Source organism: Dunckerocampus dactyliophorus, chromosome 14, assembly GCF_027744805.1.
Source record: "Dunckerocampus dactyliophorus isolate RoL2022-P2 chromosome 14, RoL_Ddac_1.1, whole genome shotgun sequence".
NCBI lineage: Eukaryota > Metazoa > Chordata > Actinopteri > Syngnathiformes > Syngnathidae > Dunckerocampus > Dunckerocampus dactyliophorus.
In genome coordinates, this window is record NC_072832.1 from 16487646 (window position 1) to 16512500 (window position 24855).

The following is a 24855-nucleotide window of genomic DNA, read 5'->3' on the forward strand; positions in this document are numbered from 1 at the left end:
GTTCATTTGCAGGTACCTCAAAGAGGACAAAACAGTTTGGGACTTTCCCTGGGAATTACGTGAAGGAGGCGAAACTGTAAAGTGGATGAACCTCAACTGTAACACAGGACTGCCTGTCAAGCTTTGGAAGTTTTTTCAATCACGCATGGCTGTGGGTTAGAGTAGTCATTTGGCCAATCCGTTTGTCTGGCAAAGCGATTGGATCATTCTGAGGAAGACGAACTTGCACATTGAGGGACAGTTATGTGCTCCGTTCACCTTATTAACACAAACCAGGATGTTCTTTGGGAGAATCTACCCCAAAGTAGCTTTGATCCTGCACATAAAAGCTTCCATTCTGTCCATGACACGAGATGTGTTTATGTAGCACCTCAGTGTGAGTCCAGCAGCACAGCAGATCATGAATGAAAGGTCACATGTTATAACCTGAACTGGATTTGGGGGTGTCAAAATGTATGTCTATGTGATGTTAGGTTAGATCCGCTGAGTAGCAGAGTAGCCAAGCACAATACAAACAATGCAAATCTCAAATTCATTTTTGCGTCTAAATACACTTGCAGATACAGTGGATCCCCGCACATTTGCGGTTTTCTGCAGAAAACGCATCTCTTTCACCATAAAGCTGTAATAATTTAGAAATATGTGATAATACAGATAAGATGTACAGCATACATGTACTATTGTTAGAAAGCACAAAATTTTAAAATGTTTATGCCTTTATGCTTCACTGATAAATAGTTAATAATGTCACAATTAACTAACTAAGTAATTTAATCACAATTCGAAGTTAAACTTAAATTTTGTTTGACCCATATAAGAGGATTGGCGTACACGGCTTACACTCACCGCTGTCTGGTATTGACATTGGAGTTGTGTAGTTATTATAGGCTATACATTCAGTGATAGCTCATGTTAGTAGCTAAACTTTGACAAATCCCTACTGTTAGCCAACAATAAACATGGCTAATATGCGCGCGTGTGTGTTCCCTGGGACGTGGCTTGCAGATTTGGAGTTGGAAGTGGGTGGAATATACAGCTTTTGAGGGTTAGCGCCCCCTTACAGTACCTAACCAAAGCACCTTTAATGTGTTAAATCGTAAATCGTTACTGGAATTACACCAGGCAAGCAGTGTGGATTATGTAGAGCCTAGCCTGCCAGCCTCGAGCGCTAGCCTGACGACCAGGCTAAAGGCTACACCGTGACTCCGATTCCATCTGTTCTTCCATCATTTTACATTATCATTCATTAGTGGTGAGTAGTATAACATACTACAAGTATAACATGTACTTCTACATGTTATACTTTAAATGCGTTTAATAAGTGTGTGAGGCATATTTAAGACTTAAACCTGGATTGTGTCAGGAGTGAACAATGGCAATTGAAGAGAGTAGGGGAGGGTTCTGGAGCTGAATGTTTTATTGCAAAAGCTAATCCAAAATCGGAGGAAAACATCAATGTCAAGCCAGCCGGAGGTTTTGGAGGGGGAGGAGCAAGCCGTGTGTCAAAAGTACACATTTTATGGGCGTATCATTTACTTCCCGTCCCTGGAACTTTTTGCGGGGATCTACTGTATATCCCTTATCGCTTAAAACACTTAGAAATTCTATGACTTGATCGTTGTGCTTTTCTTTTGCGGTATTATAAGGAAAAACACACGCAACTCAAAAAGCCTTCAGCGCCGTTTCAGTATTGGCTGCGAGTTAATTGCAAAGGATGTTATCACACATCATGTGCTCATTCACGTGTTCCGTTGCAAGCGCATGTTGGGCAGTGATAAATGTCTAAGAATAGTGGCAAGAAAACAGTGTAAATAATAACGCACTATTTATTTATCATTTTATACTTCTTGTTCCACGTTTGCTGGCACATAATGCCTCAAAGGAAGGTGGTGGTTGACGTCACGCTCCAGCGCAACCACAGAACAGGCGTGGCAGCACTTAACTTCCTGCTTGGTCATTTAGGGAGATTCCACCTAACCCAAAACACAGGATTAATCATTGACCCTTTTGTAGCCGACAATGTGTCTTAGAAAATAATGATTTTAAAGCGTCATGAGATTCAAATTACGCCCTGACTGATGGGATTGTATGTTCCAGATTTGTACATGTGTACAGCAACTTAAGAGGCCTTTGCATATTTTCATAAACAATGACTACAACTTTACCACATGATTAAAGTACAGCAATCCCTCGCCACGTCGCGCTTCCAATTGCACAGTTTTTCAAAAATATATTAATTGATAAATCATGCTGTTTTGTGGTTGCATACAACCTTTTATTAATGCAATGTAGACAAATTTTATGTTTTTATTATTTGCCTAAATGAAGGATTTTCAAGCATAAAAATGACCAAATGAATGATTAATACAAATACAAGGCATTTAGAAGATGCATTCAAAGACGTTGTGGTGATATGTAGTAGGTCCTACACTGGTCACTAGGTGTCAGTAATGTTACTGTAATGTTCGGTGAGACACACAAGCGCCAAACTTGATCTGCGGAACAACAGGCTTTTATTGCAGGTTTGAATGATCTCACAACAGGCACAATAATCCCCAAGAAAAACACATGCCTTAAATTGATTATGTCTACCATATTGGGTAATATGAGTGTAAAGGTGACTATAGGGGTGTTTTTTCACATGTAGACGGCTCTAATAACGTTAAAAATATTATTTAGAAGGTCGGAAACAGGTTTTCTATGCTCTAACTACAAAGATATTGGATTTATAATAACGGAATCCTACTTTGCCTGAATTCACTTTTCACAGTCTGGTCTGGAGCCATGCACACTGGCCTGGCTCAATCCAGCAACTGCACATCACCACCGAATGAGAGCCGAGCGTGCAAGCCAGTAGGCTAAAAGCCCAGGCATGCAACCCACTGACCAGTGCGGCTCTTAAGCTGTCGGGGAGCACAGCTTCACGAGCACGAGTGCCACATGCACTACGAAATTCCATCCATCCATCTTCTATACCGCTTCTTCCTCACTACGAAATTGACAATTCAAATCAAAAACATCCGAAAGCCTCAATATTTCACTCCGCATAGACTTTCCACGTGTACACCACAGTCCAATTAAAGAACGATGCCCATTTGTTAGGCAAATTCCCCATTGTCATTCATCCCTCAACAACGTGTGCATAAATAGGTTGAATTCATTCTTAGGGAGTCCTTGTTGCTCCAGAGATATGTAGGGCAGTTGCAAAGGAACCTGTATTTAACTATATTTACAATGTCAATTCTCAGTGAGGGTTTTACAAGCAGGAAGTACAAGAAATATTTAATCAAGCATTGCCAGACTATCAGTAGCCTTTCAGTATAATTGTACAAAATGAAGTATTGAAGGACACGTTCGAACACACTCGATCCAAGATGTGTTGCATCACAGCTTATTATTGACATTTGTGCAGTGAGCGCCGTGTGGTTTGAGCATCGTCCTCACTCAGGTTTGCTTTGTGTTTCTTCCTGACATACAGTATATCACAATGAATACAAAAGAGTGTGTTATGAGTGTGCCTGTATCGCATCACTAGTCACATCACAAAAGCATGTTTTGCTTTCCACCGCTGGCCAAACAGTCTGATAGGTCCTCATGTAACCTGAGCTCCTGGTGTACGGTATGTTTTTGTTTGGTTTTGAGTCAGCTGACAGAACTACAGGGACGGGGCTCTTTGTAAAAGACACTGAACTCTCAATAAGTTGCTTGTGTCATAAGTGCGCGTCACAGGATGTATGAATGTATGATGTTTGAATGTGTCGAAAGGTCATCTGCAGCATTAGAGGGATTGTAAATATGTAAAATAAGAATAAATAGACTGCATGTGATGGGAGCGTCAGATGGAGCTTTCAGTCACTTGCAGAGTTTTATCTACCTGAAGGATTTTGTCACAGCGTGGAGCGTTACTGAGCACGGGAAGTTTGATGCATATGAACATTACGCTGCCATTTGTGAGCTCATAATGCCTTATGTTTGATGCTAAATTGTGCCTCATTTTCATTCATGTTTTGTTTTTTTTTTCCTGAAATGTATCAGTGACATATTTAATGTAACCGGGGTTTCCTCATTTAGTTCTAGCCGCTTGTGATGGGACTACACTCGCCGGGAACTTGTCAATGACGAGTATCTAAAGTGTGGCGTCGTGCGTCAATGTCATGACTAATAATGTTGAAGGTTGAATTAGTTTGAGACGCACCACCTGCAACTCGTTTGGTTTGTTTGCTTCAATTTGCAGTGTTGTTACCATGACAATATCAAAATAAAGATGCTATACACTGCTGTGACTTTGGTATGATGTAATATTTAATAAACCATTTAAAACAGGGGTCTCCAACCACCAACCAAACTTTTAGGTGCAGTGATTAAAAAAAACAAAAAAACACGACATCAGATTTTATGTAAATGCATATGAATTTTGGAAATATGCAGCATTGTTTTATTCAAAAAATAATATACAGTTAGCAATCCCACATCTTTACGTTTTGTTTCATTGTGCTTCGGAGAGCGGCGACCCGTCAAACAAACCTTGAACGCACCGTAGCTGTGTGCATGTGGTAACTTTCTCCCATGCTGCACTATACTGTGGTTTTCTTTCACCTGATATTTGTTCCCAAATACTACGTGGAAATGCCTAAAGGTGAGACAACGTTTGATGACGTTATTAAGCGCTAATGTGCATATTTGTTGTGCATAAAAGGTAACTCATGCTAGCGCACTGCCTGACACCACACACACCAAACAGCGACATTGTAATCTTCTCTCTGAAAAACTCGTACTGGTGGATGATGGTCTGTATTCATTTTGTGCTTTTAATTTGATGTTGTTCCTGCCTTAGCCCCCTCCCCAGTGGTTGGGGACCCATCTATCCATCCATTTTCTCGACCGCTTCCCCTCACTATAGGGTCAAAGGTATGCTGGAGCCTATCCAGCTGCGTCAGGACCAAAAGGGGGTCACGAACCCATTCTGAGTGGGTCGCAGACAGCGAGGCAAAAATTACATGAAAATATGTAATATGCAACTAATGTCTGACTTGTTTTATTAAATGTTGATGTAAAATTGAGGACTATTTTAGTTATCATCTTCCTCTTTGGTGATTTTGTGGTCTTATTTAGTACTTTTTTTTGTTGTTGTTTCAATTCATGCATTATTTGCAGGCAGTTATCATGTCCTTCCTCGTTTCCTTGACAAAATGCCTTAATAAATTCATCTAAAAGTCACTCTGGACACCTAATTTTATGTATTAATGTTTCAATATGTGACATAGGCAATAAAAAAATACATTTTCTTGGTTTAACTTAAATAAAAGCATAACAAATAAATACATTCAAATAAAAATTACTTAAATAAAAGTGGGTGGTGACTTGATGAACACTGGAAAATGTGGGCCCAATGTTAAGACCATTTGAGTTTAGTTTTAGTTTAGTTTGGTTTATTTCAAAACATGCACACAATGTTACATCACATGTTCACCATTCATTATTCAACATGACCAAAAAGGAGTAGGAAGAAGCAGCACTTATTAGATCTTAGCACTTCTCCATATCACAGCCGTCACTAATTCAGTTCTAGATTGTTTCACTCTTTGTCCATATATGCCACTCACAAAAAGGTGGGGACATCGGGCCCCTGACAAATACAATACAGCGGCCCCCACGCACATTTGCGAGTCAGCACTCACGCCCTCCAAATTCGCAGATTTTTTGGTAAAAAAAATTCAAGGGTTTTTTTCCCCCCAAAAGAGGCGTTTTCCCCACAGAAAACACATCTCATTCACCCTAACTCAGTAATATTTTATAAATATGTGATAATACAGGTAAAATATTCAGCGTACATGTACCACTTTTTTTTTAAAAAGCCCACTATTTTTACATGTTTATGTCTTTATGCTTCACTGATGTTTTTTCGTGAAGCGTTGAGATTTCGCACTTTGTTTGACAGTCCTTGAAGACGCCATCATTTTTGTGAGATGCAAAAATGAAGCTTATATATAAGTTTTTTCTTTCATTATCATTCATTAGTGGTGAGTACATATACATTTGATGACTTAAATGTGCTTAATAAGTGTGAGGCGTATTAAAGTGAGACGGGGGAGGGTTCTGGGGCAGAATCTAAGCACTCTTATCTAGTCACTCTTATTGAGTGAACATAAAATGCACTAAAATCTCTACAGGTGAACTTAAGGTAAACTTTTGTACATGCCCCATGCCCATCTGTTCAACAAGTCAGTACTTTTGTACAACTTGCTGTTCTCTAACAGTGAGTTGAACGGCAAAATCAATCTGTTCATCCTGCATGCTTGGTGTTGTTGTGTTTTCACGTGTTTTAAATGAGATTCAGAGTTTAAAGTGACACATTCAAACAGACGTGTTCAGGACTTTATTGTTCGTTAGTAAATTGAACCAAAAAAATGTGTGATTCATTCAGTCTTAGGATAAAAGGATCTAAAAGGATCTTTTTACTTCCACTTGAGAGCAGCGATCCTGGAAGGAATTCAAGTTTTGGGAGCGGCACATTCCACATCCTGGGATTAAGCTCTACCATAAATGGTAAACTTGCATGTAACACAGTAGTGACGGCACAGGGAGGCCGGTAAGTAGGCCAGATCAGCACGCCTGAGATCATTTAAATAGAAAGAGGCATCACTCTCCAGCTTCATTCTATGAGTCCAATCAGGTATTTGTTTGGTGATAAAATAATGTATCTTTATTCATGCGGAAAAAAAATCCTAAAAATAAATTCATTAAGTCATTATTTTGGCATTACCTGACCTATTTTGCTTCTCACACCTCATTCTCATTGTCCAAAAGCGAGACGTAATTTCTTACAGACGATCTTTGAAGTCTCACTCGAGCAGGAGGCTTTACGAACCTATTCGTCCAGCTAACCTGAAGTCCCGCCCCCTTTAGTGCCTCCAGTCCTGGCCATTGATCACCTCACAGGTCATTAGTAGAAGGAAAAGGACCACTGACAGATCATTTGAGCACGTCGACCGTCACGTCTGCCCACCCAACGTGTAGTTATGCCTCTCCGGGTAGTGATGCCAGGTCCTGGACCCTGGGGTTTCAGGCTGGTCGGAGGAAAAGACTTTGATCAACCGCTGACTATTTCCCGGGTAAGTTTTGATGGGTAGCTAGTTATTGGTGGTTAAGTGAACCACGCCTGGGCTTTCCCCGAAACAACTGGGGCAGGTTGAAGTACAAAAGTTCTTTATACTACAACAAACTTTATACTTCAACTTGTTGAACTGCATCATAGCTAGCTACTGTTAGCTTCTAGCTGCTGGTAGCAATACTTTAATGTTGGATAACGAAATTAACCAACACTGTATGTTTAACCAAACACCACACGACGTGTCGTTACTTGTGTTAGCTGTGCAGTATTCCTGTTTCCTAAACCTCAGAATGGAAAAGCATTTTTTTTTCCAAGGGTCCCTGAACGCACCAAAGTTTACACGAGGAGACTCATTCTATTTGTTTTTTTTTAAACATAATGTTGTATTGCTCAATTTTTGAATCGACATTCGGGTTTATTAATGTTGCTTTCAAGTAGCAGTGGTGTAATACTGTGCTCCATTATAGTGGTGGTACAGTATTTGTAGTCTAATATTTTGACTGCCATCTGTTGCTTATTCTGGTAATCACAATATTAGAGTGACAGCAGTGCAAACTATCCTCTTTCCTAAACATATTGATAAATATCTTTTTAATTGAGTGTCAGTGGGGGGGGAACACTTGTAAAAAAACTACTTGCCTGTCTTAATGTTGGAAAAAAATAGAGGCTGCTTTTCTCTGTGTCTTGTTCTCTGTCCTCCCCACCCATTTAAACATGATTACAAATTCCTGAACTGTGCCAGAGTTTCTTCTCTTCAGGGCTTTATCTTCAACAGTGTTTGCCCATGAGGCTTCTCTCTGCCAAGCATGTCGCCGCTTGTGGGTACTGTAAACAATAACATGCATTTAGGTCAGTGTGTGAAGGTCAGTTAACCAGAGTAGCAGCAAGATTTGAGATTAGAGGAGTAGACAGTATACTGTAAATGACCTTTCGGCAGCCAAACTGATACTCATAATTTGTCTCTGATGATCCAGGTGTCCCCTGGAAGCAAAGCAGCCCAGGCCAACCTGTGTATCGGCGACACGATCTTAGCTATTGATGGTGAGGCCACAGACAACATGACTCACTTGGAAGCACAGAGCAAAATTAAAGGTTGCATAGAAGAGATGGCGCTTTCTATAGACAGGTAAGATGCAGCAGAATACGGTGGTCTGACCTGCAATGCCTCAGGCTTGATAAACACCTGTGTGGGACACCTCATCCCCAATCCAGGTGTTAAGACAATGCCGCAATGTTCATTCATGCCTTTTTAAAGAGCAGTGTTTTATGGAGCCATAAATTATGTGGCACGCTATGCCTGTGAATATTGTCATTCATCCAGGTCAGTTTATTCTCAGGGCATTCATTCGATCGCAACTGGACTGTTCAGGTTGTCAAAGAGGTTGACAAAGCCGGCCATTCATGTCTGGACCTACCTCCTCTTTTAGAGAATAAATAGATTGGATCTTGCATCTCTTAGACTACAGCTGTCCTATCTAGTCGGACTGGTGTGTGATCCACCTAGTCTTTGAGCGTGAGCTGATGAAGCCTGCTTGGATGAGAGGCAAAACGTCTTCTAAGACAACCTGAATAGTCCAGTTGCGTTCGATTGAATGCCCTGAGAATGTGTCCACTCATCTTTCCTGTAATTCAGTTGGATGTTTTTGAATGACACGAAAGCTGGGTTGAGGTCAAAAGCCGCGGCCAAACATGGTTAAAGTAAATTGCGTACGCGTGTAGAATAACTCCCATACATGACTGTTATACAGTCTTCCCTCGTTTAACACGGGGGTTAGGTTCCAAAAAAATACCAGTGTTAAGTGAAATCCGTGTAGTAGAAGTTTTTTTTTTTTTTTCATTTTTTAATATAATTGTTTTTGTTCATTATATTTTTTTGTTTTTTCATGTACAAGGTATGTTTTTTAATTTACGATATATGTTTTTTCGTTAATTGTATATGTTTTAAGGCTGTAAAACCCCTCACCACACACTTTATACGCTTTTCTCAGACATGAGAAAATATACAGTATACATGTTGAGCATATAGAGGGCCTTAAAAGCACGGATCACGCCTTGGACCATGAGCTGAATCAGTGATGAAGTGTTTCCAAAATAAGCCTGTCACCCACTCTACTTGCCCGCTTAACTCCTCAAACCCGTTGCTCGTTGTCCGTATATTCAGGCTCAAAAAGATAAGGTTTTGGATCCAAATATGTCCCAAAGGAATCATTGGTGGCAGGTCTCACGAAGACTACCATGATTAGTGGTTCCAAACACAGAACGTGCTCTCTATGCTGTTGTTGTTGATGGAAGTAGTGTTAGTTGCTATACGCGCTGTGATTAATTACAGCGCCAGGGAAAGAAGTTCCGGTGATGCTTAAAATGACCAAAATAATGTAACTACATGTTATCATGAATGTGCCAGTTGCTACATGGTTACAGCATGTATATACAGTGAAACTTTGTTGCATGTTTTTGGATTTTTTTTAGAAGGCTTTATAGGTGGAATAGGTGAATCCCAGTTACCCGCATTCTTAGTGAAAAACGTGTGTTCTTGTCTCACATAGGGATTCCCCAAAATTCCCCAAAATGTGCAGTTTTCCCTTAATCAGTATTGCAGTCATCCCTTTATCATGTTTGGTAGGTTCGTGATAGGTGAATTTCCGCAAAATAGGATTCAATATTAATGAATGAAATGTTTGTAGTTGGAGCATAGAAAACCTGTCGAGACTTTCTGAAAACATTTTTTAACATTATTAGAGCCCTTTAGACATGAAACAACACCCCTATAGTCACGTTTATATTCATATTACCTAATATAGTAGCCATGATAAGCAATAATAAGACCGATAACTCACACATCAGCATCGGGAAAGTTCGTTGTAGCTGTAGTATCTCGAAAGTAATGTGGGTCGATCGCATGGCATTTTAAAAAAAGATCAGCTATCATCCATCCTCACTCTGAGGTTTGTCACTTGATAGAGATACAGAACAGCCAGTCTAACGTGAATCTGCCGTACATAGACATACACTCCGACTATACTGCTAGCTTTGTTTACATCACATTGTGCACCGCTTTTGCACAGGCTACAGGGTCTCTGAAGTGACACGAGACGGACGCCGCTTTAACAATGGCAATCTACCGAGCTAGCTAGTTAGCCTCCAATTTATTTCTCACAAACTTAAGAATAGGTTTGAAAGTGAGTGGGGAAGAAGGATCCAAAAACGTACCACTTCCATGCAGAGTGGGAGCAGAACGTTTTTCACTGTCATGTCGGACTGGCCGCAAGTTAAGGTAATGAAATGTAGAGAGATGTTTCATCGGTGTAACGTTACTGACACCTAGTGAACATAAATATGACTTGTCTTTCGATATTTTTCGACTATAACTAATAGGCCATAGTCAACCACGAAACATCGATCCATTTATTAATTTATTTTTGAAAAAACACCATAGAGCGAGGAGGCAAAGTTCGAACCACGATGCAGTGAGGGACGACTGCAGAAAAACAATGTTTCCATTTGCTCCAATCCTATATGGCCGCCATCTTGGATTTTCACAAAATGTCTGCCGTGATTAAAGGTTTTCGTCACTATCTCAGCTTCTAAATACCCCCAAAATTTGATTTTGAGAGCAAAACCACCATTTTCAGGGCCAAGGAATCCAATGGTTTCAAAATAAATAAGCTAGATTCAACCACAAACATATTTCACCGACATTTTCCATTTCATTGAATTTTTTACAAGTGATCAGACATGAGTGTTTCCATTTAAAAACCAACATGTTGCTCATGCCAGAAATGGGTTTAATATTTTAGGCAACCAAGGAGTCTTTACATATCACCATTATCGTCATCATCAGTTTCATATTTGTTCAGTATGTCCTTATCATTATGACACTCACTGTCACACTGGCAAAGATTGGTGCAGGTCTGTTTTGCATTACCAGCTAACCATCTTAATGATGGCCTTTAGAACTGGAAGGGCATCTGTCATGGCTGGTTTCAGCTGACCATCGGACTCCTTGTGGTAGCCATTCTGCAGGGGCTCTAACACTCAGGCTTAGACATAGACTCTCAGGGCATGCTGTCTCAGAGCTCCAAGGGTTGGAGGTAGTGTGTCATTTTCTGTCAGACGCTTGCAGAAGAGATGCCAGAGTTCCCGAGATGGTCTGGATGTAGATGCCTTTGGGGGGAAAGGCTGCACAGATGAAGCTAGCCAGAGTTGCCAACATAATTTTGGTCACTGCTGCCTCTGTTGAAATCATCTGCAGAGAACCGATTATATCTCTATCTGCCTTCATGTACACTTGCAGCCAGGTTGCTTTGTCTATACGAGAGCCATCCGGTGTTGTCAGCGCCAGTGAACGCATGGAGTGGACACCGGTAAAGCCTCTGCTCTGTCTGCCCCTATAGCTCTCCATTAGTTCTATCCCCCTAAACTAAGAGGCCATAGAAATAGATATGTTCTTTCACATGAGGTCATACTATGCTATGACTAAGACTAGGACATCTGCTACTTCATGACTGAATGATTGAAGATCATTGTACATACTGTACTCATCAGGAATGTATGCATTGTACAGCTTGTCACTGTCTTATGACATATACAGCGCGTACGTGAGTTTGTGTGAGAGACAGGCTTCCCCCTTCAATTTCCCTTCCTCATCGTAGTTGCCCTTAAACTAGTTGATTGTTTGTTTTTTTTTTCAGTTTCAATTTAGAGTCAACAATTAACTTAACATGCATGTCTTTGAAATGTGGAAGGAAGCCGGAGTACCCGGAGAAAACCCACGCACGCACAGGGAGAACATGCAAACTCCACACATACCACTTTTCCACTGTAGTGAACTTTGGTGTTGGTGCTGGATTAAGTTGGAGGCAGGGTTGGAACCGTGTTGCCTGCGAAAGGATTCCGGCACCAGTTTCATTTTCCATTGTACTGGGGAGCAGTGTCATTACGTCACAGGGGTTACGCCTGCAATCAGGAAATAACAGGAAAGTTCACGTGTTGACCATTTTTTAATCAAAACACATAACTCACTATAGTTCCTGACACTGCACATTATTTACAGGTAAATCTATAAATATAAAAGTGCAAAAATGTAAAAAATTAAGGTGCAAAATGCAAAACATTTGAACAACGATTGCACGTTGCAGGTTTCGGGTTTGTGGGGAGCATGTAGTGTAGTCTGTTAAAACACACAGATTTGTAAGTGGTAAACTTCCCAAATCTATATATTAAGACAAAACATGCACGGTAAAAGTGTGTCTTGCTGTGTAAATACGCATGACTTGGAAGCAAGATGGTCCTCTAAAGTGGTTCTTTAATAAAGGTTATCCATCCTCTGCGTTTCAGATCAGAAAATAAGTTGTGGTCGCCGCTGTCCTCAGAAGAAGGGAAGTCACATCCCTACAAGATGAACCTTGCGTCAGAGCCACGGGTACGTGTTTGCAGACTCAACATCTAAGCTGGAGCTTGCGCAATCACTTGCTCTCCTGTCATTCAGCGTGAAATTAGTAGATTCAATTTACCGGTAGTCGGCAAGTCTGAACGTTTTCCCCGCCGCACCCCTGCCGTCAAGGATGAAGTCATTGTTTACTTCCCCACAGGAGGTTTCCTAGACGACAGTAGTTTATCAGCCAAGCTCTGATGCAAGCCTCAGTCCCTGCCAGATGAGTGGAAAATTAAGGCCAGTGTGATGTGTCACAGGCTCTGTATGTCGCAGTTTTGTTCCTTTTGTTGTTGATGTGCAGTTTTGTCACCAACACAAACACGCGTGTGAAATGCCTGTATGCTGTCACTTGAATGCCTCGTCACTTTTTCATTTGTCCAAATGATTGTGTTATGAGATGGCTGGTTTATGATTTTTAGTGTGTTGTCAGTTTCTGGTTTATGTAATTTCACTGTGTGATGTTTGAAACATGAGCCCATTCCTGCGTTGCCACAGTCAAGCATGAACTGGCAAAATTTGTGTGTGTACTTCAATGGCATGCCACGGTCATGACGTTTTAAAGCTGTCACCAAGGCAGGATTTGAAGTAATATATCAGTGTTTCCTACACATTCATTTATTGGTGGAAGCCCGCCACATATAAACTGTTCAATTAACCTGTTCACTCTCGCGCCTAAACCCATTGCAGTAATCCCTCGCCACTTTCAGACTTCACTCTATCACGGTTTTTCAAAAATAAATTAATAAATCATGCTATTTTGTGTTTTTGGAATGTGGGAGGAAACTGGCATGTTAGGTTAATTGACGACTCTAAAGTTGTTCATAGGTATGAATGTGAGTGTGAATGTTTGTCGATATGTGCCCTGCGATTGGCTGGCGACCAGTCCAGGGTGTACCCCGCCTCTCGCCCAAAGTCAGTTGGGATAGGCTCCAGCATACGCCTGCGATCCTAATGAGGATAAGAGGCATAGAAAATGGATGGATGGATGCTGATTTGTGATTGAATACAGCTTATTATCAGTCAAAAATATCCATGAAGCAAATTATACGTATTTTCTACCTAAGTTAAACATTTTCAAGCATAAAAGTAGCTAAATGAACAAAAATGCAAGTATAAGGCATTCTGAAGAGACATTCAAAGATGTTGTGATTATGTAGTATTCTACACTAGTCACTAGGTGTCAGTAATGTTTCTGTAATGTTCGGTGAGACACACAAGCACCAGACTTGATGGCCGGAACAACAGGCTTTTATTGCAGTTTTATTTATAGTTGTACAATTATTTTTACATGTAGAAAACAATTGGAAATGCATATAAATTATGAATGAAAAGGATAAATTAACATGTAACGTCACTTTTACCTTGATTGAAGACCTTTTGTTTGCAAAGATACGTTACGAACACAGTTAGACTTACTCAGTGTATTAACACGACAAGACATGTGCCATATTGTACACTAACCGGGAAATGTACGTGAACCGAGGCAAGATGTTAAGCGTCAATTTTCAACGTAAACCAAAACCATGATAACTGGAACATACGCTAACCTCGGTTCCACTGTATTGCTCTTTTTGATGAATAGCAAGTGCTGCTGTGGGCCCCTCCTCATCTAAAAGCACCCACAGGTGGGTCCGTCTTGTGATATTTTAAATGACAAAAAGAGGCATCAGAAGAAAGTTAATTTATAGTTGTAAATATATTTATCACTTTTTCATTCTACATTATGGCCAATTATGCACATTCGGTGATTGTCATCCCTCTCCCCAACCCACCACCGCCACAAATAGATTGCAGTCCTGTGGGAAACACTGTATATACTGTATATTAGCACATCTAACCAGAACATGGGTCAGAACATGTGCAAGAATGACATGAGTTCTTCCTGAAGATATTTAGTGTGTTTTGATTTGTCCGTTTTGTTCCGCAACTGCTGCACACCTCTCTTTTTCAGTTGCACACAAAAAGCTTCTACAGCAACTTCTTGTATGTCATTGGCAGGAGATGAAACAAATAGGCTCCGCCCACAACAGGAGTGCTCTGCCATTCACCAGTTTCGGTTCCAAGGTTGTGACCAACCAGTACAACAACCCAGCTGGCCTCTACTCGTCAGAGAACATCAAGAACTTCAACTCGGCTGTGGACGAAGTTAAAACAATGGCAGCCACCGGCGAACCTGACAGCGTGTAAGAAAGTACTCGCTTGACACTAGTTGATTTATGCAACTCCTAATGTATCTACTACTCATTTGTTGAAACGGGTTTTGAATGATGAGTCATTTTAACATTTAACTGCCATAAAAGAGGAAAAAAGAGTTGTGGTGTGTTAAACAATAAAACTTAATAGATGTGCAGTGTTTGGGAAAGGTAGGAATTACTGCTACTCCTGAGAGATCAGATGACAGCTGCCACTTGTCTGCCATTGCAGTGGTCTGCACAGATGTAACTCAGCTTCCCATAGCTGATGCCATATTATTCTGCTTTAGGTAGTAAACTAGATGAGACTGGAAAAAACAGTGCCTGTGCTGGTTACAACCAAGTGGCTTCTTGCTGCTTGATACAGTTAATCAGTGTGATGATGATATTGATATTGCATTTTGGCTTGCCACTGGAACCCCTCTGTGGTGACATTTGGAATACAGAAAATGCTGTTCAGTAATCCCTTGCCACTAAGTGCTTCGAATTTTATAATAATATATTAATTTTTACATTTGTTTTTTAAGCGCCTTTCTAAAACTCAAGGACATTGCGCAAGATACAGAAATAAATGAAGGCTAAAATCAAACCATCAAATGAAGGACAGCGTGGAAGCAGTCATGTGGAATATGCAATCTTGAACAGTTTTGAATCTGGATTTGAAGATGTGGAGTGGGTTGATATTTTGGATGCCAGATGGTAATGAGTTCCAGAGTTTGGGAGCAGAGGGCTGAAAGCTCTGCTCCCCTTGGTGCTGAGCTGGGCAGAAGGCTCAGTGATGTGGATGGAGGAGAGGTGGCGATGTGGTGGAGGTCAGTCAGATAAAGAGGGGTAAGGTTTTGTATGGCCTTGAAGGAATAGGGGGAGGTTGTAATCTAATCTGTGGTTGACCGGGAGCAATGAAGTTGCTTTCAGATGGGAGGCGGTCCGGTTATAATATGGGCATCAGATTTTGCGGCTTTAATCGATCACGGGTTTTCAAGAATATATTAATAAATCACGGTGTTTGTGGTTGAATATGGCCTATTATTAGTAAAAAAAAATATGCATATTTTAGCAAGTGTTAAAATTTTTTGGCCTAAATTAAGAATTTCCAAGCATAAAAATGACTAAATGAAGTAAAATGCAAATATAAGGCATTCAGAAGACTCATTCAAAGACGTTGTGATGAAATGTAGTATTCTACACTGGTCACTAGGTGTCAGTAATGTTACTGTAATGTTCGGTGAGAGACACAAGCACCAGACTGGATGGCCTAACAGGCTTTTATTGCAGGTTTGAATGATCTCACAACAGGCACAATAATCCCTAACACGAGCTACTGTTGAGGCCGTAAACCACGCCAAGCTAAAACTCTAAAGCTAGCTAAAAGCTGAAATTCTAAACGCCTGACGTCACTTCCTGTCCGCACCACCGGAAAACATTTAAAGCAACACACACGAGCGTGAGTCTTATTTGTGTCATAAATGGCTTGTTTTTTGTTATTATGTCTACTATATTGGGTAATATAAACTGAAAGGTGACTATATGGGTGTTTGGGATCTCTAGAGGGCTCTAATAATGTTCAAAACTATTTTGAGAAGGTTGGAAACAGGTTATGCTCTAACTAAGAAATATTCCATTTATTTATAAATAAGGAATCCGGGCTGCCACAAATAAATAATTGAATTTGTAGAGAGCCATTGTTCACGGCACCTGAAATGTGATGTGTGGCCCGGCAAAGCCAACTATCATAGAGTCTGACAGCTGGGATCTCTTTGGTTCAGCAATAAAGTATTTTATGCATGTATGAGAGGGTGATAAAGACGAGGTGACCCTCATGGGGGACTCTAATGAGTAAAGCGGTCAGGGTGGACTTGAACCAGAAGCGTTGCGGTTCATGGTCGGTGTCTGTCGTAAGGATTTAGCTTGTTGTGGTGAGGTTTCACAATTGAAATGTGTTTTTGAACCCTTTTTTGTCAATGTTAAAACTTTGTAGAAACATTCGTATCTGTCATTACAAGTCATTTTCCAACTTTAGGTCAGTGGTTTTGCTCTGTCATTAAAATGGAATCCATGCAGTTTTCCCATAGTTATTTTCCCATTTAAAATCCGCAAATTTTAAGTTTACCAGCCTTTATGTTGCTGGTATGGTTTAGCATCATGCATCTTTGTTAAGTCACCAAGACTGACCAAGTTTACCAGTTTAGCTCTTTTGCACCCTGTGGTTCCTAGAAATGTATGAGCCTGTTGATGTTTGCCTTGTAGAGGTGCATCAGATCCATCACAGGCCACCAAGCGGCCTCCCATAGCAGCAGATTCAGAGGTCTACAAAATGCTGCAGGAGAACCAAGACGCCGATGAGCCCCCCCGACAGTCTGCTTCATTCAAGGTGCTTCAGGAGATTCTTGAGACAGGTACACAGTTACTACTTTCAGATCCACTACAGATTTTTTTCTGATTCTGTTTACATTTTGTAATCCTTTGATAACAGCTTTCCATTGCTTTGTAAGGTGTTTGCTTCCTTGAGTCTAGATCATATTCCCAATAAATGTAATAAAAGACCACAAATTGTCTTTATTTATTTAAATCGTATGTATTGTAGGAAACTCTGACAAACCATCAGGGTTCAGGAGTGTCAAAGCGCCAACCACAAAGATTGGATCCTCTGTCGGAAAAGCAGAGAAGCTGCCTGTCTGTGATAAATGCGGATCAGGGATTGTGTGAGTATTTCATCCTTATCCTTTTAGGGTTTTTTGGGTTTTTTTTACATATCGTTATTTTTACAGCTTATATACCTTTTTATCAGGGTACTTCAAGCCGAATAACCAGACACCTTATGCAATGTCCTTCACTGGACACTTTTCCTTGGCTCTGGCGCCACCTTGTGGATGTTGATGTGTCTTTTGTCTTTTGACCAATAGAATCCACTTAGCGTAAATCTTAAAAAGTTTCATTTAAACCATTGTTTCACGTTTTCTGTGATAAGTAGAGTGTTAGTTAACACATTTTGCCAATAATCTGAAATCTTTTGTTTAAGCCAACATTTGCTTTATCACAGTGTTGCTGTGCATGAAATGACCTTTGGGAAGAAAATGTTTTTTCAGCACCTGGTGGTTCCCAAATTATGCACAGTAGTTAGATTCAGAGACCATGGCTTGCCAACACCGCCCCCCACTTCGCGTTTGTATCTCACAGCAGCTATGGTGCGTTCAAAAACCACTGAACACAGGGCGAAATCTCAACGTTTGACAGAAAACACATTATCAATGAAGCATGACAATATAGACATGTAAAAAGAGTGTGCAAACAGCTGCACATTTTACCCGTATCGACTTGGGGTGAATAACGTATTCTCTTAGGGGGAAAAAAAAATGTGAATGCTGAATCACAAGTATGGGACCCGCTGTATTGCCATCACATTTATATACAGTAAATGTGTCGACTAAAAATGAAGTGCACAACAGACATCAATTCATTACAAAAACATTGGCTCATTTGTCATTGCATCACTGCAAAATAACATTGAAAAAACAGCAAAAATGATTTAAAAAAATACAGCAAAAGGCTCAATTTGAAAATCTGAAATGTTGAAACCGACGACTAGTAATGACACAAAGCATATATTGTATGTGTGTGTGTGTGTATATCCCGCTTGTTTGGGGGGTTTGAATTTTGCAGCTTAACTCTATCGTGATCTCTCAGAAATATATATTTTTTATAAATTATGCTGTTTTGTGGTTGAACCTGGCCTATTATTGGTCAAAACCCTGCATACTTAAGCAAACATGACATATGTTTTTTGCCTAAATTAAGCATTTTTAAGCATAAAAATGGCTAAATGAAGTAAAATACAAATATAAGGCATTCAAACGACGCATTCAAAGATGTGATGATGTGTGGTATTCTACACTGGTCAGTAGGAGTCAGTAATGTCACTGTAATGTTGGCTGAGACAAACAAGCACCAGACTTGATGGCAAGAACAACAGGCTTTTATTGCATTTTACTGCATAATCCATAACACAAACTACCGTTGCGGATGTAACCCACACCAAGCTAAAACTCAACTCTGACCACCTGACGTCACGTCCTGTCTGCGCCACCTGAACACATTTACAGCAACACACACGAGTATGAGTCTTGTTTACTGTATGCCTTGAATGGCCTATTTTATGTTATGTCTACTCTATTGGCTAATACCAGTGTAAAGGTGACTATAGGGGTGTTATTTCATGTGTGGAGGGCTCTAATAAAGTCAAACTGTGTTAAGAAGGTCGTAAGCAGGTTTTCTGTGCTCTAACTACATAATTATACTATTTGTAAATAAGAATTCATACTTTGAGCAAATCCACTTATCACAGTCGGGTCTGGAACGAATTAACCACGTTAAACGAGGGTTACTGTACTTTCACAGCATTTGAAATGGGAACATATGTTGATGAATTCCTGACTTGTGTGTCTCAGTGGGATGTTGGTGAAGCTGCGCGACAAGTTCCGGCACCCTGAATGTTACACCTGCACAGACTGTGACGTCAACCTGAAACAGAAGGGACATTTCTTCGTGGAGGACCAGATTTACTGCGAGAAGCACGCACGCGAGAGAATGACCCCGCCCGAAGGCTACGACGTGGTCACGGTTTTCCCAGAGTAAACCCCTCTTGAGCTCCAATAGTTTAGCGACAACCCCAGACGTTCCGACATTTAGCTCCTTCTTCCTTTGCGCTCTTCTGTGCAGCCACTGGCACTGGACAGAACGTCGATTTGCACATATGAACTTTGACCTCCACAGTAGGAGAAGCATTCACATTCACATAGGCATCAGTCATGTTTTGCCACTGATGAGTGCAGTATTCACAAGAAAAGAACCACCGTCTTTGAGGGGTCTGTGTTTATGATGCTCTTTTTAAACCTGGCAACAAGGGACGCTCTTTAACCCACCAAACACAACCATTTTCTACTGTTTTTATTGAATAGGCAAATATAATACAAAAACACATTTTGAATATCAATGCCAAATAAATATTTTAGTTGTCTCTTGCCTCACGTTACTTGAATGATTTGCGTTTGCGGCTGGAACACAACTAGATAAACACAAGAAGTGCATGTTTAATGAGGAGACTTATCGACAATGTCGAGTCATTACGTTTTTGCACCAAGCAAGTGAAAGAAGCTACAAACGTGAGCTTTGAAAGTCATTATTGCCAAGTGTGCATGAGCTCATTTTCACTATAGAGTGACTTGGAGTAAAAGGTGAGTGGGAAACAAAAAGTCAGATCAGACGTGGAGTGATCCTCAGCTGCAGGTGGACTGGCCCGGCTGAAGACCGGAGGGTAGTCCGCCGCGTGTTGCTCTCCCATGCGCAGAGTCTCTGTAAGAGCCCAGATGTAATTGTGGGCGAAGCGCAGCGTTTCAATCTTAGTCAGCTTGGTGTCCTGCGGGAGAGCTGGTAAGATGTTCCTCAGCGTGTTCAGAGCTGAGTTGAGGTTGTGCATCCGGTGCCGCTCTCTGTCATTGGCCTTCATCCTTCGCCTGCCCCGCAGTGCAGAATGCACACATTTGGGCTGCTGCTTTGCCGGTGCTGCCATCCTGGATGTGTGCACGGTGCTCTTTGGTGCCTGGTGATCTTTGGGGAACATCCTGTTAAAGAGAGGTTGTTTTATACAGCATTCCATTAAAAGGCGATCACGTTGGAGCTACGAATGTAATGATATAAAACAAGTCTTTGAACATAATCCCCATTTAATAATATGAGCAGCGTTTGACTCACTGGGCAGGGTGTTATCTTTTTTCACCAAGGGCCACGTAATGAAAAATGAAAGGATTCAAGGTCTACTTTGATGTTTTGTACAGCAGCACATGTCGATATGTATTTCAAGAAAAAACTGCAACTCAGTTTTGTGATGTAGGTAAAAACAAAAAAAATTTTAAAAGCCTATTAGTGAACTTGGGCTTTTTTTTCGCTCTTTTTTTCCGTTTTTGCTGATTCTTCTAAATACACAATTTCAACTTTCTTCTTAATCTTTGAAAGATTTCTTTTTCTAATATTATGACTTTATTCCCATACTGTAACTTTTCCCCAACCTAATTTTCCAAAAATTACAACTTTATTTTGTTTTATTTCTCATAATAGTACAACTTAAAAAATAACAAATGTTTTTTGTTGAAAATGTATACGCTACGAAAGTAACATATTTCCTCATATTACAGTTTATTCTCGTAAAATTGATTTTTTTTGTCATAATACGACTTTATCTCTTAATAGTTTGACTTTATTCTCGTAAAATTACTGCTTTTTTTTTTTCATTTCTGCTCTTTTTTTTCCCCAACTGTTAAAACTTCCATCCATCCATGTTTTATACCGCTCCTGGTTGTGGATATGCTGGAGCCTATCCCAGCTGTCTTCGAGCGAGAGGCGGGATCACTAGACTGGTCACCAGCCAATCACAGAGCACATAGAGACAACCAACCATTCACACCTATGGACAATTTAGAGTATATTTCAACTTTTTTCTTGTAAATGTTCTTCTCGGAATTATGACTTTATTCCGATATTTTCGGCTTTATTTTCATAACATAACTTTTTTTGGTAACGTAATGCTACCAAAAAAATTAATTTATTAGTATTTTCATTGACCTTGGACTTTTTTTTAATGACTTTCCCTCATAATATACGACATTCTCGTAAAACTTTTTCTTGTAATATTTTGACTTTATTCTTGTTAAAAATTACTGCCGCAAACGGCCCACAGGCCGCACTTTGGACACCCCTGCACTAGGTACACGATCTAATGCATGGACAGGGCAGCTTGTGGCACATTGTAAAAATAAGAATAAACTACAAAAAAAAACGCAAAAATTGAAAAATGGAGCAAAAACAGACTGAATTGTTGATGCTAACAGCAAATAATAATGCATAGTGTTGTTGTGCACAATGTTTTTTAAGGTACAGCTCAATAAATTAGAATATGGTGCTTACTTATTGGATTTCAGGATTTCAATTCAGATTAAGAGACCGACTCAAGGATCAGGACGTTTTTCAGTTTGCTGATTCCAGTGCAAACCAGTCGTTCACAATATTAAACTTTGTTTTCCCCCACTGAATTTGGGATTTGCCTTAAACCATAATCATCAAAATTATGAATAAATGAACAAATACATTGTTGAAACTTTTCACCGTGTCCGTAGTGAATCTATAGCACGGGTTCTCAAATGGTCCCAACCAGGGACCCACATTTTCCAATGATCCCGAAGTTGCGACCCACTTTTGTCATTTTTATTTGTGTTTTTTTTTTTTTTTACATTGTTCTTTAAGTCTTTTATGGGGGGGTTTCAATATTTAAATTTTACTTTTTTATGCCTTTAATTAAGTCGAACCAAGCAAATTTCTTTTATTGAAACATGAATGCACAAAACTACACGTCCAAACTGCATTTTAGGGAAATGTATGAAGGCATTTTGTCAAGAAATGAGGAAAGCCACGATGAACATTTAACTCGCCAATCACAACATTAAGCACACAATCAAATAACTTTATTGAGTCTGCCTTGACAAATGAAATGGAAGTGTCCTGCATCATGAGAGTTGGTTCTAATATTGTGACTCTCGTGTAGCTGAAATAAGACAACCAAAAGCGTGATGCATTACAAGTCTAGGAGAAATATATTGATAAACGAATATCACTCGGTGTCAATCAGATTTTGTTATCGGATTCATGGAACATTTCTGAAGAAAATTGATTTTAAAAATCATAGAAATTTGCACTTACCTGTGTGATTGGTTGTGATTCCCTGTTGCAGCAGGCAAGTGAGTGTTGGGGGCGCATCCCTGTCATTTTATAAGGCCTTTATCTTATCAGCCTGCACGCCTGAATCAACAGCAGGAGTCTGCTAGCCAATCAGCGTCCAGGCAGCACGTCTTCCACCCTCTCATCAGCCCCACTACTGTATCTCTTTGTGTATTCTTTGCTCATTTATAAGTGATGCCCCAGGCAACATATGGATTTGAACAAAACACAATAATTAACACCTAAGTGGCATCATTTTTATAGATGGTGAATATACCAATTTTTTTGTTATCCTTTTCGTGTTCGTCTTAGAGAATAATGAAAAGTGTCTCAATGATGATATAAATATAGGTGGTATTTTAATGGAATAATAGGTGAGTAACTGCACATTTGTTTACATTTTAGCCACGAGGTATCAACAGATGCGGCTGTGACGGCACATTTTACGCACTGAAAACTGTGGTTTTCTAAATAAAGTCTCTTGTTCTTTAATCGTAGCTCTACCCTAAATAGCAAGATCATTAAAATAGGCCTCCCAAAAATACATAAATTGATACTGTTTTGAAAATAACCAGATTATCTATATTTTGGATGCGCACTACTCAAGTTCTATTAGGCATCTTCTTCGCTCCTTTTTGTCTTTAAGTGGAAATAATACAGAATATGTTATGCATTTTCTATGATTCAACTGACACCAGCAGCAGAAAACAAAATGTAATAACACTCAAGAGGGTAAAAAAAAAATCACGGCGTTAGAGCGTAAAACGTGTGCGTTGGACAATTACGCATGGTGCCAGCTGAAGAAAGTCAGTTAAAAATACCAAAGCTGTTGTTTGAATGCATGGTGAAGATGGTTACCCTGCGAGACACAACGAATTAAGTGCAATTCCTCCAAAAATGGGAGCTTATAATAGTGCGCCAATAGAACCTGTAAAATAGCACCACCAAACCCACGTGGTGCTTATCCGTTTTTTATAACCAATTAAACTAAAGCAAAAGATTAAAAAAAGAACAAAAAAACTACGAAATATGTAGTTATAAAAATGTTCTAGAAACTCAAATTTCACTTGTATTACACATAACTGCCATTTTAAGGATAAAAAAAAAACTCCGTAACTTTCTGTCCAAATATGTGTTTTGGAAGCTATCAGATCTCCATATGCTTACAATAAAGTGGACAAATACACAGAAGAGATATGAGGCGGCGCCTTGCTATTATAAAAAGCACAAGAAAACTCCAAAGTAAACTGAAATATTGCCACTTTCCAAATAATCACTGATGCCGTGTCCATATGTGGCTCACGCGGACAGGTGTGTGTTTGAAGCAGCCAGGTCTCTGCTTGGGTTTTTATGCTGCTTGTTATGCAAAGTGTGGGCAAACACGAGCACCGATATAGCAGATATGAGAGCAGCTCGAGCTGCGAGGGAAAGCGTTTTAACAATATTTAACAATAAAATGCTGCACAGCAGGTGATACCTGCACGGTGCGCCTGGTTAACACTGACGCGCTCCCTCCTCTGCTTATTTATTCAAGCAAATCTATTTATTATTATTTTAGCAAACAGGGGTACCAGGTGGGGCTTTATTTTCGTCTTCAGCTTTTTTGTTTGGAGGACGTTTTGAGAAGGGCAATCGAAGTCCAACAACTCGCTGACCAGATTGTTATCAGGGCCGCCATTCAATGTGCCCCCCCTCCTCTCGCTCCTTCTGCCAAAGAGCTGCCGGAGAACAGAAAGAGAAAGGGAAACTTCTTCAAGAAAGAAGCATCTTAAAAACATTTAATTGCAACCCGGATGCCATATGTACAGCTCTTGTGGACCCCTTCAACAATGTGACTGTCTTTTACAAAGTATGGAGTGCGCCTTTGGAGACGTGTGCGCTTTTGGAGAGGTGCGCGCGTCGTGACCGGAATGACCCCCAACACACTTTGAACAAAAACTAATTCACTTTTAATGTGCTTTGGAGTTTCCTTTCACAGGCAATGCATTGTACATCTCACCTCAGCTTTTGAAGCCTGTGTACACCAATTACAGTGGAATAGCTGTCCTCTGGAGACGGTTTGTCTTTTTTGTTCAAGCTGAAGGACACACGAGGCCGTGCGCACAGCTCCCCTCCTTCTATTTGGTCTGATGGCGCCCTCACCAATCTCATGTAAAAGACCATCATTATACATCCAAATAGTACGAACAGTAAGATGCAGTGAAGTTCATACAGTAGCACTGCAAACTACACCAACAATCAAAAGTGAACATTATTGTTATTATTATTTTTTTTTTTTTTGGAAGGACATGGTTTTGGATACAGCTCTTGAATTGGCTCTCATTAATTCTGCATAAAATCATTGTTATTCGTTT

The 24855-nt window shown here is 40.1% G+C and overlaps 2 protein-coding genes across 10 annotated transcripts in view; both read left to right on the plus strand.

The window, feature by feature from the left end:
• LOC129193784 (sorbin and SH3 domain-containing protein 1) overlaps positions 1–4277 on the plus strand; it is a 64579-nt gene extending 60302 nt beyond the window's left edge. For all 9 annotated transcript variants that reach the window (XM_054798422.1, XM_054798424.1, XM_054798417.1 and 6 more), the window contains one exon: positions 13–4277. In XM_054798422.1, the coding sequence (XP_054654397.1) occupies positions 13–80 (68 nt within the window). In that variant the 3' untranslated portion in view covers positions 81–4277. The remainder of the gene's footprint in view (positions 1–12) is intronic.
• Positions 4278–6898: 2621 nt separating this feature from the next.
• Positions 6899–20812, plus strand: pdlim1 (PDZ and LIM domain 1 (elfin)). The gene is made up of 7 exons (XM_054799386.1): positions 6899–7112; positions 8086–8237; positions 12449–12533; positions 14544–14728; positions 16985–17133; positions 17322–17439; positions 19183–20812. Exons 1-7 carry the CDS (start codon positions 7020–7022, stop codon positions 19367–19369), a joined length of 969 nt encoding a protein of 322 aa, XP_054655361.1. The 5' UTR covers positions 6899–7019; the 3' UTR covers positions 19370–20812.
• The last annotated feature ends 4043 nt before the right edge of the window (positions 20813–24855 follow it).